This window comes from Podarcis erhardii (genome assembly GCF_964252035.2).
Source record: "Podarcis erhardii genome assembly, chromosome: 3".
Taxonomy (NCBI): Eukaryota; Metazoa; Chordata; class Lepidosauria; order Squamata; family Lacertidae; genus Podarcis; species Podarcis erhardii.
This window is the reverse complement of record NC_138507.1, coordinates 11,960,511-11,981,692: the sequence shown is the minus strand read 5'-3', so window position 1 is coordinate 11,981,692 and position 21,182 is coordinate 11,960,511. Positions and strand designations below refer to the sequence as shown.

Sequence of the window (21,182 nt, the reverse complement as noted above, 5' to 3'; positions counted from 1 at the left end):
TAAATATGTAGTACCTAGTTTCTTGATAGGGTCTTGAACTACTTGCGCTCTACGTGGGGCTACCTTTGAAGGTGACCCGGAAACTACAACTAATCCAGAATGCGGCAGCTAGACTGGTGACTGGGGGCGGCCACCGAGACCACATAACACTGGTCTTGAAAGACCTACATTGGCTCCCAGTACGTTTCCGAGCACAATTCAGAGTGTTGGTGCTGACCTTTAAAGCCCTAAACAGCCTCGGCCCAGTATACCTGAAGGAGCGTCTTCACTCCCATTGTTCTGCCCGGACACTGAGGTCCAGCACTGAGGGCCTTCTGGCGGTTCCCTCATTGCGAGAAGCAAAGCTACAGGGAACCAGGCAGAGGGCCTTCTCGGTAGTGGCGCCCGCCCTGTGGAATGCCCTCCCATCAGATGTCAAAGAGATAAACAACTACCTGACATTCAGAAGACATCTTAAGGCAGCCCTGTTCAGTGAAGTTTTAAATGTGTGACATTTTAGTGTATTTTTGGTCTCTGTGGAAGCCATCCAGAGTGGCTGGGGAAACCAAATAAATAAATTATTATTATTATTATTATTATTATTATTGAAAATATTTGGGAGGCACTTACTTCCTGATCTTTAGCTTGCAGATCAATGGGAACGGGGATGATGCTGAGTTCGTGGTCCACAACATCTATAGAAGAAGTTGCCCAGGAGGCTCCAGAGGCAATTCGTTGGTTACAGCTCTACATCTATAAAGACCGTGAAGTCACCAGGTCCTTAGTGAAGCGGGCAGAAAAAGCTGGATACCAAGGCATCTTTGTGACTGTAGATACACCATTTCTTGGGAAACGCTTAGACGATGTGCGCAACAAATTTCAGCTTCCCCCGAATCTCAGGTACTTACAGGTTGTTGTTTCTTTTTTTAAAAAAAAATATGTTTTATTAGTTTTCAATTACAATCCAATAATAGCCTCATTATAACAATACCAATTTATAATACAATTTTTAATACAAATCATTCCAATACTGAATTAATTTAGATAAAGTGCCACCCCCACCCCACCCCCCGCGTGCTAGATTTGATTCTTTATTTCTGCATTCCCAAAGAACACAGGTACTTACAGGTTTTGGTCATCTTCCAGCATTCTTCAGTTCTTTTGGTGCTCAGATCCTATACACCAGGGCTCCCCACAGGGTGGATTTGATTTAAATCACATCAATTTAAATCACTAGTGAGTAAAAGGTAAAGGTAAAGGGACCCCTGACCATTAGGTCCAGTTGTGGCCGACTCTGGGGTTGTGGCGCTCATCTCGCTTTACTGGCTGAGGGAGCCGGTGTACAGCTTCCGGGTCATGTGGCCAGCATGACTAAGCCAGAGCAGTGCATGGAAATGCCGTTTACCTTCCCGCTGGAGCGGTACCTATTTATCTACTTGCACTGATGTGCTTTCAAACTGCTAGGTTGGCAGGAGCAGGGACCGAGCAACGGGAGCTCACCCCATCGTGGGGATTCAAATCGCCGACCTTCCGATCACCAAGTCCTAGATTCTGTGGTTTAACCCACAGCTCCACCCACATCCCATAGTCCCACTACTCAGTAAGACTTGATTTAAATCATTTTTTTAAACAAAAATACTCATTCTTGCTGCTATAATCTTAATATTTACAACCAGATTAAGGTTTCTTTTTTGGAATAATAAATTTTCAGAGTAGTTTTTACAGTTATATAAAAAGTACTGATTGGGTTATACTTTTAGAAATACATTGATGGATAATTATGAAATTATTGTGAGGTTTCATAAGTTAACTGTTTATATTTGGACAACTTTTCTGCTGCACTTTATTGGAAGGAGAAAAATAATCATTTCCTTAATAACAATTTAAACAATTTATTTAACTAAAACAATAACATTATAGCATATGTATCCATGTTAGTTAACTGATGTGGTTAAACAATTTTTTTAAAAAAAACCTTAGACTGAGTTTTAGAACAGATGAAAAATTTAAAACCTTATTTCCTGATGAATAGCCTTTGGGCTATAATATAACTTAAATATAAAACTATCTTTAGAAAGATTTTTCCTCCCAAAGCATTTTATTTTCAAAATCCAATTTAAATAATAAAAAAACCAATTTAAATTTTTTAAAATCTGATTTTTTAAAATTATTTTTTTAAAAAATCAATGGTTTTTATCCATCGTTTGGAATTTTGAGAGAGCACCATGGGCAGCAGTCACAAAATGGCTGACATGGGTGCAGGGCATAATACCAAATGGCTTCTGTGGGGTGTGGCGTAAAACAAAGTGGATGTCATGTCTCCTGAAAAATGTTGGAAAAAAGACAGGACCAAGCAAGGTTAAAAAAAAAAAAGGTAACCCCTGGATGGTGAAGTCCAGCCAAAGGCGACTATGTGGTTGCGGTGCTCATCTCACTTTCAGGCCGAGGGAGCCGGCATTTGTCCACCGACAGCTTTCCGAGTCATGTGGCCAGCAGGACTCAACCGCTTCTGGCCACCTGCATCCCTAGACAGGACCAAGCATGTCCCCATTTCAACGCAAGGGGAGGCATCTATATCAGCACCCACCTTGCTTGCTGACGGATAGAAACTCTTTGTGTATCTCCTCTCTGTTCAGAACAGAAAAGAGGATAGCTGTCAACTCCTGGTTTCCGGATGCTGAAATCCTGAACCGTGGTGCAAAACAGACACTGCTGATAATCCATCAATTCAGCAACATGCTTTCAGCCATGGGCAGCCAAATGCGTACAAGGTGGCCACGATGAGGGTATATGAGAGAAACACCCTTCGTGGGGCATCTCAGTTTTGGCACCCTTGGCACCAGGTCTTCAGAGGTATACAGTGGTACCTCGGGTTAAGAACTTAATTCGTTCCGGAGGTCCATTCTTAACATGAAACTGTTCTTAACCTGAAGCACCACTTTAGCTAATGGGGCCTCCTGCTGCTGCCGTGCTGCCGGAGCACGATTTCTGTTCTCATCCTGAAGCAAAGTTATTAACCCGAGGTGCTATTTCTGGGTTAGCAGAGTCTGTAACCTGAAGCATCTGTAAACCTGAAGCGTCTGTAAACCGAGGTACCACTGTACTGCCTCTGAACATGCAGGTTCTATTTGCAATCATGCCCAATAGCTGCCAATAACCCCACTGGCTAATGTCCTTTTAAAGCCAGTGGCTCTCACAATTTCATATGGTAATGAATTCTGTGAGTTAGTTACACGTCATGTGACAAAGTACTTTGTTTTAACATGATAGAATCACCGATTTGTAGCGTTGGAAGGCACCCCAAAGCCATCTGGTTCAACCCCTGCAATACAGGAATCCTTTGCCCAGTTTGGGGCTCAAACCTACAGCTCTGAGATTGATGATGGTGGTGATGCTGACAACAACAACAACAACAACAACAACAACAACAATTTTATTATTTATAACCCGCCCATCTGGCTGGGTTTCCCCAGCCACTCTGGGCGGCTTCCAGCAGAATATAAAAGCATAATAAGAGTATAATAATAATAATAATAATAATAATAATAATAATAATAATAATTTATTTATATCCCGCCCTCCCCAGCTGAAGCCGGGCTCAGAGCGGCTAACAACAGTAAAATGATACAACATTCTAAAATCATTTCATTATAATGACATGTTGCTTAATAATAATAATAATAATAATAATAATAATAGTAAATAATTTATTATTTATACCCCGCCCATCTGGCTGGGTTTCCCCAGCCACTCTAGGCAGCTGTCAATGACCACAAGACCACCTCAAATATTTAGGATGCATTGCTCCACACCAGGGTAGACAAATCAGTAGGTGGTACCTCAGAGGCTTCCAAGTCCATTCATTAAATATGAAGTATGTGATTTATTTATTTATTTTTAAATAGACATTTGAGTGGTTTTGTTGGGAGTTGAAGCTGTACTGGCTTTAAATATTGCCGCATCCAGCTGAGTTTTCTGAAAGTGTTTTCTCCCCCGCTCTTGAACTCCAGAATGAAAAATTTTGAAACGAATGACCTGGCATTTTCATCGGAGACGGGCTATGGCGAAAACAGTGGCCTGTCTGTTTATGTAGCGGAGGCAATTGATCCATCAATCAACTGGGAGGATATGAAGTGGCTCAGAGGATTGACTTCGCTGCCAATTGTTGCCAAAGGCATCCTTAGAGGTTTGTTCAACTTGAGTTAAATGTAACTATCGAGGGATATCGGACAAGGCTTACAGAAGGTTGAGAGAGAGAATGCAGAGGCTATTTTTGATGGCAAACAGAATAAATGTTTTTCTCAACAGCCCTGTTTATTTTTGCAGTTTGATTTTATGTCCTCCTTCTTTCCTGCTCTCCTCACACTTATCACCTTGGTTCAAAGTGTTTCCATCTTGTCTAGAAACGGGAGCTGCTAAAAATCTGGCAGGCCAGGATGAGAGGATGTTTCCAACCAAACCTATGTTTGATTGGCTAGGAAGCACTTCAAGATTTCAAGTGTCCTTCACAAAAGGGCTTTCAAGTTCACCTGAAGGCTGGATCTCCCCCTGTATTTTAAGCAAGAAGCTAAATGGTCTTTCTTTTGTTCCCTTAGCTGTGAAGATGCAAACTGAATACCAGGCTCACCAGTCCTGAGTTAGTGTGAAAGCTGATAAAGGGCTTAATAAAGAATATACGTTATCCAGACGTTGGCTTATGTATTAGCAGTGCTGGCCTGAATCATCTCTTTTTTAAAATGAATGCTACTATGTGTCCCTATCTCCACCCACCCACCCAACCAACATGTGCATGAGCTCCAGCGCTGAGGGCCTTCTGGCAGTTCCCTCGCTACGAGAAGCCAAGTTACAGGGAACCAGGCGGAGGGCCTTCTCGGTAGTGGCACCTGCCCTGTGGAACGCCTTCCCACCAGATGTCAAAGAGAACAACAACTACCAGACTTTTAGAAGACATCTGAAGGCAGCCCTGTTTAGGGAGGCTTTTAATGTTTGATGTATTGCGGTATTTTAATATTTTGTTGGAAGCCGCCCAGAGTGGCTGGGGAAGCCCAGCCAGATGGGCAGGGTATAAATAATAAATTATTATTATTATTATTATTATTATTATTATTATTATTATTATGCACTTTGAGCTTAAAGTCACAGAGCATGGCAATTTATTTTGTTCAGTTAATTTAATTTATTCAGTAAGTTGCAGTACAGTGGACGATCGGGTTGCGATTTGGCGCTTCTACACATGCGCAAAGCACAATTTAGTGCTTCTGCGCATGTGCGACCGCCGAAACCCGGAAGTAACCTGTTCCGGTACTTCTGGGTTTCGGCGGTACATAACCTGAAAAAACTCAACTTGAAGTGTATGTAACCCGAGGTATGACTGTACCCCTTAGAAGATGAAAGTTTAACATACAGTTGTAGAAGAAATGTGCAACATTCTATCTCGTAAGTGTGTAAATTGTTAAAACAAAGCCAGCTTTTTCTTTTTATAAACCGTGAATGGCACATTCTTTAGCTGGTTGGAGCTTTGGAGCATTTTAGATCATGAACTCTTTTCCCCCCTAAAGGAATTTGTTTGTTTGCCTCTTGTTTCTTGAGGGGTAGGTTGGGATCCCTGGTCTTCCAGGAAATTAAATCTTTTGGTTAATGTAACACTTCTTAAGGTTTAGTCCAAACCCATAAAATAAGCTATAAAGTGTTGTTCCTTTTGAAAGCAATTATCTTTAAGCGGATGTCAGAACTGACATTTGCTTGTATCTAACTTTGAGGGAAGGTACAATAGGAAATGGATTGTGTCTAAACTTGCTCAATATACTGTACAAACAGGCCCACATTCTCCTCTGGGCTGCATATGATATATGGAATTATGAGACCTTTTCCTTTCTCTGTTTTTATAATGAATCGAAAGCCATCAGAATACGAAATGATTACATTGTGTGTGAGAGAGATTAAGGTAATCGTTATTGTCTGTGTACAGTAAATCTCTGAGCCAAAGGGCTAGTTTTGATGGGGATCAGTAGAATGAACATTTACCAGCTCTTCGGAACAATAATAATAATAATTTATAATAATTTATTATTTATACCCCGCCCATCTGGCTGAGTTTCCCCAGCCACTCTGGGCAGCTTCCAATCAAGTGTTAAAACAATACAGCATTAAATATTAAAAACTTCCCTAAACAGGGCTGCCTTCAGATGTCTTTTAAAGGGAAGATAGCTGCTTATTTCCTTCACATCTGAAGGGAAGGTGTTCCATAGGGCGGGCACCACTACCGAGAAGGCCCTCTGTCTGGTTCCCTGTAACCTCACTTCTCGCAGTGAGGGAAGCAACAGAAGGCCCTCAGCGCTGGACTTCAGTGTCCGGGCTGAACGATGGGGGTGGAGACGCTTGTTCAGGTATACAGGACCGAGGCAGTTTAGGGCTTTAAAGGTCAGCACCAACACTTTGAATTGTGCTTGGAAACGTACTGGGAGCCAATGCAGATCTCTCAGGTCCGGTGTTATGTGGTCCCGGAGGCCACTCCCAGTCACCAGTCTAGCTGCCGCATTCTGGATTAATTGCAGTTTCCGGGTCACCTTCAAAGGTAGCTCCATGTAGAGCGCATTGCAGTAGTCCAAGCGGGAGATAACTAGAGCATGCACCACTCTGGCAAGACAGTCTGCAGGCAGGTAGGGTCTCAGCCTGCGTACCAGATGGAGCTAGTAGACAGCCGCCCTGGACACAGAATTAACCTGCACTAAGGGTCTTCCCATAGGAATATAAATGTTGTCTTTGACTTGGGAGACAGTCACACAGTGAACTTTAGTTGCTGAATTGCATTCCTCGTGCAACCTTCTTCAGAAAATCTGGCCTTAGTTCGATATGTTCATTAAAGAGTTTTATGGATGTTGCAATTCCCACAATGACAGCTGCAATTTGTAAAGGCCCCATGTTTTCTTCCCTAGCCGACGATGCTCGAGAAGCAGTGAAGCATGGCGTAAATGGGATCCTGGTGTCAAATCACGGGGCGCGCCAGCTGGATGGCGTTCCAGCCACTGTAAGTATTAGTAAAGCAACTGAGAGTTGGCCGCAGTGATTGAAAAATTTATTTAAATGCAGTTTGAGCAATTAACAGCTGGGTTCCCACCCCCCCACCCACAAATTAAAATGTGGCTTTCAAGGTGCATTCTAGGCATATGTGCTAGCCTATGGTTTGCCTGGGGACACGGGTGGTGCTGTGGGTTAGTCCACAGAGCCTAGGACTTGCCGATCAGAAGGTCAGCGGTTCGAATCCCCGCGACGGGGTGAGCTGCCATTGCTCGCTCTCTGCTCCTGCCAACCTAGCAGTTTGATAGCACATCAAAGTGCAAGTAGATAAATAGGTACCACTCCAGCGGGAAGGTAAACAGCGTTTCTGTGCGCTGCTCTGGTTCACCAGAAGCGGCTTAGTCATGCTGGCCACATGACCCGGAAGCTGTACGCCAGCTCCCTCGGCCAATAAAGTGAGATGAGCGCCACAACCCCAGAGTCGTCTGCGACTGGACCTAATGGTCAGGGGTCCCTTTACCTTATGGTTTGCCTGATCGTTGGAAAATGAGCTAAAAGCAGACTTGCATTGTGTTGCCATGTGCTCTCAGCTGCAGAGTTTTTTTAAAAAAGGATTGCTTCCTGATTTACTCCTAGGTTCCGGAGCATAATTTTTTTGGGGGGTGGGGGCACACGAAGGGACCGTGGCCCCTAGGAATTGTCTCCTATGATTTGGCAAAACCCTGCTGTTGCCATAAGTTTTGGCTGTCAGGGTTTGTGGGTGAAAGTTACTCATAATTTATAGATTTAGTAAATTCAGCCCTGAAAACTTTAAACTGTAGATGTCAGGGATTGAACCTGGGATCTTACGCATTTAAAGCATGTATTTTTTGCCCTGGAGGGGAAAATATAACTATTTAGAGTCTGATTGAAACCCTTACGTTCTTGAAACCTGACTACATAGTTTAGCTTTATTTTGGTTTTGAGAACAAATCAAGTCCAAACTGGTGAATGTTTCCTTGTGTCTTGTTACACATTGATGAAATGTGCGCTTTAATTATGGCTTGTATGAGACTCAAGTAACAGCACTTGGCACAATCTGCCTGGATGTGAAAGTGAGCATACATATGCGGAAGTGGAACCAAAGTATTTCTGGCAACAAAGCAAAACCTAAAGAGGAAAAACAAGCCCTTTTATTGTGTGCCAGATGACTAGAAACCTCAGTCAGAAAGAATATACAAGCAAATTGAACTTGCAAGTTTTGATTCCCTCTGGCCACTCTGTTTTGCCTTCAAAGAAATGAATATTGCCTCTGCTTGTCTTGTGCAGCATCGTTTTCTGTGTATGAAACATTGGTTTCTACTTGCATTAGCTCCTTACCCATCAACACATTAGACTTTGGAGGACTCTTTGAGACTTTGAACTCATCTATCATCTATCATAGCCTTGTTATATCCAGTGGTCCTGTGCATGTAGTTAAACTACCTGGTCACAGGTTTATCATCCATCGTATCAGCTATCTTATCAGTCATCTATCATAGGTTTCCCACACCCACCTGTCCTGAGCAAAGAGCTGAATTGCCAGATCTCAGGTTTTGGCGTGCAATATAAAGTGGTTTTGCTGCCTTGCCGAAACAATTCAACAGTCTGCTAGCATCTTATTATATTGCCCTGTTCAAAAGAGAGGCATCTAGTCTGAGGAACTGTAGCTTCTTCAACATTTACAATTGATGCACAGCATAGTTTTCCCTATCCGTTATCTTCACTGGAGCCACAACACAGTTCTTAAACAAGAACTTTTCCCCTCCCATTTCACAGACAAGTGTCACAAAATGAGCTAAATGTTCACATTGCAATTAAGCAGCAACAACAGATTAAAAAAAACCAGACTCTTAGCTGAATTCTGCACTTTTTGTTGCAGTGTAGTATCCTTTAGAAAATTTGTTCGCATATAACTTTTCTTTTGTTTCTAAAGTCTGCAAATGCACCTGCCCAAGCCACTGTCGTTGCTGCAGGATGTCTCACTAGCTGGGTATCAGGGGCATAATGTGTGGGTGCCAGGGGGGCCCTGGCCCTGGATTTTTGAGGTTGCATGAAGCAGGCTCACTGCACAGGCTGGCCTGGCCCTCCTCTCCCGGTGTTGGAGGAACCAACACTCAAGGAGAGGAGCACTGGGCCATGCCACACTGGGGGCACTGACATGGGGAACCTAGTTTGTGCCTGCCAAGTGCTGTGTCAGCAGACCGGGCTCCCCCCTGCGCAGCCAGCACAGCGTGGCCCTGTTTGGCTCCAGTGCAGGGCAAGGTTGCTCCAGCTGTGTTGGCGGTGAGGCTTGGGGTGCTGTGGCAGAATCCTTCATGTCTCACCCTCTGTGCGCCCCTCTGGCATGCATATGTGCCTGCGCCAAGTGCCTTGGCTCTCAGAATAATGTGCACTGTTAAAAAACAACCCAGTGCACCAAACACAAAATGCAATAGAGTTAGGGCTCGCTCCAGGATTTGGGCATGCTTGGGCGCAGTGTCGGTGGTCCGCTTGGGTCCTTCCTTTCCATCTTGAACCATACCTCTCCTTTTTGTTTCCACTAATTACCACCTATTGGCAAGTGTAAAATTGGTGCCTATTGAGCAGACATTTAAACCAACTGTTCAGTCATATTTTGGTTGACGAACACCTTTCAACTCAAATGTTTTGGCTCCCGAATGCCGCAAACATGGGAGTGTTCCGGTTTGCGAATGTTGTTTGGAATCTGAATGTCCGCCGCAGAAAGTTCCGATTGAGTGCAAGAAACTCCTGCACCCAATCGGAACCCAAGCATTGGTTTTCGAACGTTTTTGGAATTTGAACGGACTTCCGGAACAGATTTCATTCGTCTCCCAAGGTACAACTGTATTATTTGAATTTCATTGCCATCCAACCTATTAATCTTCTCCTTCCTATTCTGGCAGTGTAAGGTTTCATGAATCTGACAAAACAAGTGAGCGCATGAGAACTTCTGTCACAAAAAGATTTGTTTTTCTTTGTTGTTCTTACTGAGAATTAAATAATTCTGAGATGAGGAATTCATTCTGAGTAACTGAGTTAGAAAAATTCAAATGGAGTTGTCCCTTTTAACTCCAATAGAATTAGTCTAGGCTCATCAGTTTAAGGTGTCATTCTTAACAGTCTAAAGTTGCAATCCTAACTCCACTTCCCTGGGAGTAAGCCCCATTGAATTCAATAGGACTTGGTTAAGATGGTGGATGCATGCAAACATAAATCAGGCAGCCAAATGAAAGGAGGATAAAACAGCTCAAGCATTAACCAATCCTACAGTTTGTTAAAACAGCCAGTGCCATGGGAAGGGGGCAGAGAACAGGGCACAGAGGGATGGTGCTGTCTGGGACACACTTTCCCATAAAAGATGCTTGTGTTTTATGGGGATGGGCTACAACTCAAAGGGATGCATGCACTAGAACTGTTCTACTCCTTCCTCCCTGCAGTGCCATTGTGTCATTGAAATTCTACTCAGTATTGATCCAGAGCTGAACTCCAACGTATAGTTAGCAGAGTGAAAACTTAAACACGTTGCAGGATTCCCCAAAAATAGACAAGGAGTGATTGTATTTCATCAAGCAGAACTTTACTGTTGCTGAAGCCAAATGAACATCATGATCACAAATCCAATACATTCAGGATTGGCACTGTCCATAAGAAATCTAGTTGCAGCAAACTTCACTTAAACGTACAATAACTTATGATAAGTCTAAACCTTTACACTAAGCATGCTATGTACAGAACACCACACCAGAAGGAAAAGTGATAGAAAGAGAAAGTGAAACCCAGGCTCCTTCTGGCCCTACTTTTATAGTCAGCATGACCTTGTCAGAAGAGATAAGAGAACCAGTTTAAACCAGCTGTACTCAGCTTCTCTGAAGGAATAACCCAAACATCATGAACCTTCTGCTTGCTTCTTTCACACAAGAAAGCTTCCAGAACCCTCTTGAATTAATCAATACTTTATGCACTAAGAAATGCAAACTAACACATTGGACTTCCAGAAAGCTGCTCCTAAGTGCTGGTGGCAGTGGACCTTCCAGAGCAGTGTGCAATATAGGATCAGTGATATCCCAGAGTATGTGCACAAGTGCTTTCTGTCACAACAGGGTCTCTTTGGCACCAGGTGTTGATGTTTCAAATCAGGGATGGGGAACCTGGGGCCTTTCAGATGTTGTTGCTCTCCAACTCCCATCAGTCCCAAGCCAGCAATGGTGAAGATTGATGGGAGCCGTATTCAGGCAAAATCTGGAGGACCTTAAGTTCCCTGTCCTCACTTTGGATCATTAGTTTTTTAATTAACATTTGCACTTGCCAAACTTACATTCTCACACATGGAAATACAAATGGCGGCTTGATAAAAACAAAAAAACGTTGGGCCCTGGTAGTTTGAGAGTGTTCAGAGGCTGTTCCCACCCCCTGTCCCCCTTTCCTTTGCAGGTTGAGGTCCTGCCTGAGATCATTGAGGCCGTGGGAGGAAAAGTGGAGGTGTTCCTAGATGGTGGAGTAAGGAAAGGCACAGATGTCCTCAAGGCCCTCGCCCTTGGAGCCCGAGCTGTGTTCGTAGGACGGCCTGTAATCTGGGGACTCGCCTATAAGGTGATTTAAAGCAGTAGTATGAATGCCTGTTCTGTAGCTTCTGCTAGTTTACTGGGAAAGCAGATTCCACATTAATTACTGAGTCGGACTCATAGGGAGGGATTCGGCTTATAAGTCCTGTTGGCAGGATGCATTGGATTTTCAAGACTTGTATATTGTGTAGGTTAAAATAGCTATAAATCTCCTTTCCAAACACTGATACAAATGTTCTATTTTATGCAAAGACTTTTCTGCTTTTTGACTAATGGATGGAATTCTTTGATCCAGATCTCTCTCTCTTCCCCACCTTTTAAATTGAAGACAGACAAAGCTTAGTTCCAATTTTGGGGTGGAATTCTTTGCTGTCCAGTGTCTGTTTTTCAGCATTCATTCATGGTTTGTTTGTTTTAGCATACGACCGGTCTAGCCATCTTAAACTATAGGGGACAAAGCATTGTAATTATAGCAGAACTCATGCTATATCTCACGGTAGCAGCCAAGTGGCAGGATTTGTTTTACTGAACAAACCAATATTTTTGCCACCACACTTGAGGACATTGCCTGACTTAAAGCTGAAACCTCATAATCTATGTTTATGTGATATGCTTAACTTAATTAGGGTGAAGAAGGTGTGAAGGAAGTTCTTAAGATATTGAAAGAAGAGTTCCAGTTGGCAATGGCACTTTCTGGTAAGATGCAAAATATATTGGAATTATTGGCTGTGTCTACACTGTACCTTTAAATCACATTCTAAAGCACATGGGATTGGGTTGATAAATTATCGAGATGGCAAATAAGCATGGATGGAGAGCTTAACTCTTTCTGCCCATGCTGTGCTCCTGAGGGCAGTGCCTCCTCTGAAGGTGGTATTTGCCTTGTGGGTGGGAATCTCCCATTGGTGTCAATATCACTGGAGGCAGCATGGAAAAATGAGTTCTTTTCTTGCCACTTGGAAGTTTGATGTTTTGCTTGGCAGCTAAAAAAGCCAATGCAATTCCGGGCTGCATCAATAGGAGTATTGCATCTAGATCAAGGGAAGTAATAGTGCCACTGTATTCTGCTCTGGTCAGACCTCACCTGGAGTACTGTGTCCAGTTCTGGGCACCACAGTTCAAGAAGGACACTGACAAACTGGAACGTGTCCAGAGGAGGGCAACCAAAATGGTCAAAGGCCTGGAAACGATGCCTTATGAGGAACGGCTAAGGGAGCTGGGCATGTTTAGCCTGGAGAAGAGGAGGTTAAGGGGTGATATGATAGCCATGTTCAAGGATGTCACATAGAGGAGGGAGAAAGGTTGTTTTCTGCTGCTCCAGAGAAGCGGACATGGAGCAATGGTTCTAAACTACAAGAAAAAAGATTCCACCTAAACATTAGGAAGAACTTCCTGACAGTAAGAGCTGTTTGACAGTGGAATTTGCTGCCAAGGAGTGTGGTGGAGTCTCCTTCTTTGGAGGTCTTTAAGCAGGGGCTTGACAGCCATATGTCAGGAGTGCTCTGATGGTGTTTCCTGCTTGGCAGGGGGTTGGACTCGATGGCCCTTGTGATCTCTTCCAACTCTATGATTCTATGATTCTATGATGTGATTATGACAAATGGACTACTTTGAGAGGGGCGTCCAGAGACCTTGTTAGTGGTCACCACCCATCTCAGCTCCAGAAGGTGGTGGGGTCTTTCAAAACATGTCCTGATGCTGATATGATTGAACAAGTATAGGAGAAGACCCGTCCCCCAGGTAAAATTACTGGAGCAGTCACTGGGAACAGAAAATAATTCAGACTATAAATTGCTTTTATCTCCCCTGCTCTTTCCTTTTTCTCCCTTCTAGGTTGTCAGAATGTGGAAGCAATAGACAGAACATTGGTGCAAAGAGACCCATGGGCTGCCTCCAAGATCTAGCCGTGTTTGCTGCCGCCACTGTAACTTGTCCAGTTGGTTACAAATTAGTTGACAGCAAACTGCAAAGTGAATTTATGCCTCCAGAACAGGTTTAGGCTGGATTAACAGGCCTAATCTTCCACAAATATATATATCAAATATATCAAGGCATCATTTTAATGCCTAAAGTACAGTATTGGAAAATATTGGCAATACCTTGATAGATAAGTTTATATCCTTTTTATTATTATCAGTGTTCAGTCATTTGCAATGAAACGTGAGTACTTATTGCCCAAATAAGAGCCAGCATTGTTCTTAGATGGGCTGATCTAAATACATCATTAATTACCAAAGTTGCACGTTTTCTGATGGGAACTGCTGAACTGCAGTTGCACAGATATTAGTGGTGTTGCTTTGAAGTTGTTGGCTCGCATGACTGGGAGCGGCTGAGCTGCTAAAACGCTAAGCAGATGTTTGGAGGGTGCACTCGATGAAAAGAACGGTTCCAGTGTGAAGGCTGAAAGATACCTCTTTGCCATTGCTTTTAACTATCTAATCCTACCCAAGCTGGGCTCTAAACATAGCAACCTGAATTAACTCTACCCTTGGCAGCTATGAATACAGGAAGGCAATATGGGTTTCCCAGAGGTTGGCAAGCTGAAGACCTGGGGAAATGGAGGTCTGGAAAGGCCTTTTTACATGGTACACACCTAGCTACACTGAAAACTAGTTATATCAGGGGAGAAGAAACTCAGGCCCAGGCGGTGGCGGTGGTCCAGGCCTCTTTTTCAAACCCTCAGGTCTTAGCCCAGGCCACACTTCTCATGGGCCTACAGTGGTATCTCGGGTTAAGTACTTAATTTGTTCCGGAGGTCCGTACTTAACCTGAAACTGTTCTTAACCTGAAGCACCACTTTAGCTAATGGGGCCTCCTGCTGCCACTGCAGCACGATTTCTGTTCTCATCCTGAAGCAAAGTTCTTAACCTGAAGCACTATTTCTGGGTTAGCGGAGTCTGTAACCTGAAGCGTATGTAACCTGAAGCGTATGTAACCCGAGGTACCACTGTATTCTGCATCTTCCTGGATGGAATGCAGAGGTGTGCAGTGAAATTTTCCATAGGGGGACTGTTAGGGCCAGAGGTGCCATCTTGTGAGGTCAGTTGGGGTTGGGGCGCTGACATTGCGTGTGTGAGCATCGCATCTCCCTCCTAAGCTGGACAGAAGCTTCCCAGACTTTGGGAAGGAGGTGCCAGGCCTCTGTCAGGATGCTGAAACCCTATTGCCTCCTTCCCAAAGGAAACAGGTTTTGGGAAGGTGGCAGGAGGGCTCTTGGACCCTTCTGGGGACTAGTCCACTGACTGCACACCACTGATGGGATGTATCTTTGAACTATAATAATGCCTTTTGTTTGGATGGAGCGGAAAGCAAAAGAGAATTATGTCCACACCTAAAAACTTTTGGCTTGAGTGGTTCAACAACATCTGGAAGGACAAAGAGAGAGCCGTTTCACCCACTTTAATCAGGAACATAGAAAACTTCTTTTTACAGAGTCAAGCCACTGGTCCACCTAGCACCGACTGGCAACTGATCTTCAGGGTTTCAGGCTGGTTTCTCTACCTGGAGATGCTGGGGTCTGAAACTAGAACCTTCCATGTGCAGATGCTCCAGCACAAAGCTATGGCCTTCCCATCACCCTGAAGTTCTGGTATATGCTTTAATCCGTCCCACAACACAAGGGTGGTCTGAGAGTACACTTGGTAGCTATTGACTGGGACTTTCAACATGGAAGAGCCCATCTCAAGAGATGACTAGACAAATAGTTGTCCATCATAAAGGATTTGCTGAAAAATGAGAGCGCTGGAAAACCCACCATGGCTAGGTCTTATTTCTTAGCAATACAGTGGTACCTTGGTGCCCGAACTCAATCCGTTCTGGAAGTCTGTTTGACTTCCAAAACGTTCACAAACCAAGGCTTCTGATTGGCTGATTGGCCCCGGAAACAATGCCAACAGCTGAAACGAACATTCGTCTTCCAAAAAACATTTGCAAACCAGAACACTTACTTCCGGCTTTGCGGCATTCGGGAGCCAAACCGTTTGGGAACCAAGGTACCACTGTACTGTGTTCCCTGCTCTACCTTCCATTAGGAAGTTCCTTACCACTTTCTCTCCAGTTGGGAGTTCTGTAATGTTTCTGTCATAAAAAAGGTTCCGGGAACCTGGCCGTATGGAAAGAGCTGTGGGAGAGAGAAGGGGTCAGACTGCTTCATGCTTCCCAGATAAGTGATGGCTGCCAACCCTATCATTAGAATCTCAGTAGTTTAGCCACTGATTTTTTAAAAATTCTTTTTTAAAAAATAAAAAATACATAAGCTCAGGGCAGGTCACTTGTGCACTAATGTTGACTTGGTTCTCACTGAGGTAGTCAACCAGTATGTGGGTTCTTCCACTTCATGCGGCAGGTGAGGACTTAAATGACTGAATGCTCTTCACCCCCACACCCCAAGCCCCACTAGATAGAAAACTAGCTGTCAGAGGAAAGGAGAATTCTAACCTAGTTTTGTGTGTGTGTGTGTGTGTGTGTGTGTGTGTGTGTGTGTGTGTGAAGGATCATATGAGCCCCCACAGTCTGAAAAGGCAGAGCCGCAAACACAGGCTTATTGTATCGATGAGAACCAAGCATTTGTCAAACCAAGTATCCTGGAAGATGTTAGCGGATTGTTGGCAGTAATATAACATTGGCGTCTATGGTTTTCCAGATTCTTTAGCCAAAATGTAAGAGGTGCCTTAACACTCTCTGATATTATTCACTTCTGCTCTAAACGGTGCAAACTAAAGTGCTTGTTGTTGAAACAAGAGTATAATAATTCTTTTTAAAGTCTGAAGCCTTATCAAGTTTGGTTTCCTTTGGAAGAAGGTATTACAGTGGTACCTCAGGTTAAGTACCTAATTCATTCTGGAGGTCCGTACTTAACCTGAAACTGTTCTTAACCTGAAGCACCACTTTAGCTAATGGGGCCTCCTGCTGCTGCCGCGCCGCCGGAGCACAATTTCTGTTCTCATCCTGAAGCAAAGTTCTTAACCTGAAGCACTATTTCTGGGTTAGCGGAGTCTGTAACCTGAAGCGTATGTAACCTGAGGTACCACTGTACTGGGGTTTAAAGATGCTTTGCAACATTTGCAAATGTTATTTACAAATGTACGAGTTGGGCATGGATGGAGTCACACAGCCAAAATGCATCAATAGCGAAACCCATTGCTCCACATCAGTTTCCCATCTATGCTTAGATGGTGTTAGCTTAAAGCAGGGGTCTGCAACCCGCGGCTCCGGAGCCGCATGTGGCTCTTTTACACCTTTGCCGCGGCTCCAGGGCGGATACTAGCGAGGGGAGGAGGCGCATTGTGCGCCCCGACACTCCCCACTGTGGCGGGCGCTGTACTGGCTGTGACGTCGCATGGGGGCGGTGCGTGCGTTAGTCACGCACCGTCCCGACGTCACCTTCCCGCCCGCCTGCCCACTACATTGTAAGGGGCATGTACGCTGGTCACTGTTTTGAAGGGGAGTGAAGAACACACACACACACAGACACAAAAAAGGTAACTTGTTAATTTAACGTTTATTTCTATGAGGAGGAGTAATTCTGAGGGGTCAAACAAAGAAATAATAAAAAAGTGACAAAAAAAGTTATTTTTATAATGACGAGTTTTGCGGCTCCCAGTTTTTTTTCCTTCGGAAACGGGTCCAAGTGGCTCTTTTTGTCTTAAAGGTTGCAGACCCCTGGCTTAAAGGTAAAGGTAAAGGTACCCCTGCCCGTATGGGCCAGTCTTGACAGACTCTGGGGTTGGTGCGCCCATCTCACTCTATAGGCTGGGAGCCAGCGCTGTCCGGAGACACTTCCGGGTCACATGGCCAGCGTGACAAGCTGCATCTGGCGAGCCAGCGCAGCACACGGAAACGCCGTTTACCTTCCCGCCAGTAAGCAGTCCCTATTTATCTACTTGCACCCGGGGGTGCTTTCGAACTGCTAGGTTGGCAGGCGCTGGGACCGAGCAGCGGGAGCGCACCCCGCCGCGGGGATTCGAACCGCCGACCTCTCGATCGGCAAGCCCTAGGCGCTGAGGCTTTTACCCACAGCGCCACCCGCGTCCCTGGTGTTAGCTTACAGAGCCCCAAAACTCAGTCCTCTCTGAGGCTCTCCCAGTCTGATTTAAAACTGCCGTTTCTGTTGTGTCCTTTCACACGGAAGGCCAAGATTACATTGTCCTTAGCTAGGGAAGTGGAGAAAGGTGTTCCGGAAACCCCAGTGGTCGGTGGTTAGCTTTGAGAAATTAATCTCATTCATGCCGATGCTGCCTGCCTGAAGGAGAGCCACAAGCATCCTTTCGCCACTGCCTGAACGACAGAGACTTGCCCACCTGAAATCCCACAGCACCACTCAGCCTGAAGCAGAGGCAGATGCCAACTGCTTTCATGGGAGATGTGCCTTCTGCATCCTAGACATTTCATAACTTACTCGCTTTATCATCCTTTCCAATGCAAGTTTTGCTTCCCAGGCAGACAAGTCTCACTCTTTGCAGATGCTTTTTTCATCTGCCCCCTTCATCTCCGCCTGGCAGATGATGTGAGCATCTTTTTACGCTATGTCCAGTTTTTTTTGCCCGCTGAGCATTGATCCAGTGCAGCAGTCGCCACGCCTTTTGGGCCCATTGCAACTTTTCTCAAGGTGAGTTTCCAATCCCTTCTCATCCTCAAAGTATGGCTGCAAATCCCTCAGTGGATCCCATTTCTCTAGAGCACTAACCTCCCCACAAACAAAACAAGATGGATACTTATTAAATAGCCGGTGCCTTTTAATCTCCGTGCAAACAAATCAAGACGGATGCTCAATAAACATGCCACTCTGAAGTGCCCTCAGTGAACGACAAGACCGTAGAATCAGTTAATGCATTTACAACCTTTCACTGAACTTGCCAACTGCAGTTTAGCCCCCAGAGTGTAAAAATGCTCTTTGAGGTTAATCCTTGACTTGAACATCTCCTTCCCACCAGAGGGTGTTGTAGTAGTTAAATAGCTTTTTTCTCCAACAGTTTTAAGAAGTCATTGATGCTAAATGATGATGGAATAGAAAGAAGTCAAGCTGCGGCATGATTTGAGAGGGTTGATACAGCCTGATGCTTGTCTTGGTTTGTAAAATTCCACGCTTTATTTACTGTGGGATGCTGAGAGTTGCATGGCAACCGGATTTTGTATGCACGAAGGCTAAGCAAATGTTTCTCCGTGTGTAATGAAGTGTAATTTCTATTGTTTACTGCACTTATCGTATTTGCTGCAATGTGGAATCCGTTGCATGTCAGTTACAGAAAACATCAGAAAGTGTTTATTTTTGATAATATAAATTCAGAGATTGGACAGCGAAGCCATGTGTTTATGTGCTAGGGGGTCTCATTCCAAAATTTTGCCAAGGGGATTTCTAGCACTTAGTCCAATCCAGCTTGAGAAAGGTTGCCACGTTCTGGCTGAGCAGCAGATGGAGAGAGAATTAACATGTGCCCGATGTGAACCATTTGAGAATTATCGCTTATATGAGCTTATAGGTTTGTTGTTCTATGTTTCTTTGAGCCAGACTTCCTCAACCTCGGCCCTCCAGATGTTTTGAGACTACAATTCCCAGCATCTCTGACCACTGGTCCTGCTAGCTAGGGATCATGGGAGTTGTAGGCCAAAAACATCTAGAGGGTTGAGGAAGCCTGGTTAAAGCCCAGAGTTGATTGCTTTTCTATGATTTTGAGCCCCTCTGCATTAAGAACAGCTGCTCTGACTGATAACCAAGGTGAAGGTTAATGGGGATTCTTAAAAAGTGTTTACTAACTTGGGCCAGTTAAACACTCTGATAATTAAGTGGAAATCACAAAGTTCTGCAACAGCTTATAGGTCATCATCATTGGGCGGAATATCCCAGAAGTTTGGAGCAGTGCTCCTCTGACTTCTAACTTGCACACTGACAGGCTAATTTGGTTATGATTGTGATTGGAGTGAAAGGGTTTGGGGGTGCGATTCCCATTCCTGTGTCCCAGGGTGCTGAGTCTGAGATCAGTGTTCCTTCAAACGTTTTTTTCAGGCCCTCAGACTTTACAGCATCAATGTGAGCATCTGTTTTTAATGGGGTTGTTTAAGCTGAAACCCCACCAACAGATTTGTACGTTAAGGTTACAGGTTGCTCCAGATTAATAGCCATCCAACAAATGGCTTGAGTTCTTGGTGTGTTTTTTTCTTGGTATATCCAACAAATAATGGCAAATATCTAACAAGGATGTGTGTAGAATTCTCTGGATAGGAAAATAATCCAAAGGACAAGATGGAAGGTGCTTAGTATACAGTGGTACCTTGGTTCTCAAACTTAATCCATTCCGGAAGTCCGTTCCAAAACCAAAGTGTTTCAAAACCAAGGCGAGCTTTCCCATAGAAAGTAATGCAAAATGGATTTATCCGTTCCAGACTTTTAAAAACAACCCCTAGAACAGCAATTTAACATGAATTTAACAGCAATTTAACATGAATTTTACTATCTAGTGAGACCATTGATCCATAAAATGAAAGCAATAATCAGTGTACTGCAATGTAAAATAAATAAGACAGTATTGTAGATGATAAAAATTTAAATTAATATTTTTTCCTTACCTGCACTGATGATAGTAATTGTTTGGATGGGGGCTTTTATACATTTCCTCAGTCACACAATCAATCAGTAGCTGAACTGGGTTCCACACAGTCACAAAAACAAATGAACCGAAAAAATCCTCAAGAACAAAAACGCAAAATAAATAGCAAAAACAAAAGCGCCAAACTTAATCCATTCCGGAAGTCCGTTTGACTTCCGTAATGTTCGAAAACCAAGGCGCAGCTTCTGATTGGTGCAGGTGCCCCAGAAACAATAGCCAACAGCCATATCGGACGTTCGGCTTCTGAAAAACTTTCAAAAACCGGAACACTTCCGGGTTTTCAGTGTTTGGGAACCAAGGCGTTTGAGTACCAAGGCGTTTGAGTACCAAGGCGTTTGAGTACCAAGGTACCATTGTACAATGCTGTGGCAATAAACCCCAAAAGGCCAATACATTTATGGTATACATAAAAACACATTGTTTTGAAGGCACAGAAGATAATGGCATTTCCCTACTCAACATGTAATGATCACACACAGCAATACGTTTGGAACCATGTTTGATGCTGTCAGCAAATTTTGTCAGTGCGATGTTTGAAATTCACCAGGCACTAGGCACAACCATCTGGAGATGCTTGGCTGGGGATCTTGACTGTTTCTACACACTAACAACACACACCTGTAGGATTCTATCCATTATATTTTATCAGCGCGATCAGAACAAATTTCAGGGACCAATTATTATTTTTTGAAAAATACAACTTTTGAGCTGTCTTGCCCCAAAATGGCAACTAGACATTCCGTTTTGGCGACTGTAACCCTGGTATAGGGAGCCATTAGGTGGATTAGGATTCCCTGGTCCTGAATGGGGTAACTGTGCCCCTGAAGGACCAGGTGTGCAGCCTGGGAGTCATTTTGGACTCACAGATGTCCATGGAGGCGCAGGTCAAATCTGTGTCCAGGGCAGCTGTTTATAAGCTCCACCTGGTATGCAGGCTAAGACCCTACCTGCCCACTAACTGTCTCGCCAGAGTGGTGCATGCTCTAGTTATCTCCCGCTT

At 44.1% G+C, this 21,182-nt stretch overlaps 1 protein-coding gene across 1 annotated transcript in view; it reads left to right on the top strand.

The window, feature by feature from the left end:
- The window catches only part of HAO1 (hydroxyacid oxidase 1), a 33,308-nt gene extending 19,528 nt beyond the window's left edge, over positions 1-13,780 (top strand). The window contains exons 3-8 of the mRNA XM_081855673.1: positions 624-879; positions 3,990-4,165; positions 6,915-7,006; positions 11,449-11,607; positions 12,206-12,275; positions 13,413-13,780. Of these exons, the coding sequence (XP_081711799.1) occupies positions 624-879; positions 3,990-4,165; positions 6,915-7,006; positions 11,449-11,607; positions 12,206-12,275; positions 13,413-13,483 (824 nt within the window). The 3' untranslated portion in view covers positions 13,484-13,780. The remainder of the gene's footprint in view (positions 1-623; positions 880-3,989; positions 4,166-6,914; positions 7,007-11,448; positions 11,608-12,205; positions 12,276-13,412) is intronic.
- The last annotated feature ends 7,402 nt before the right edge of the window (positions 13,781-21,182 follow it).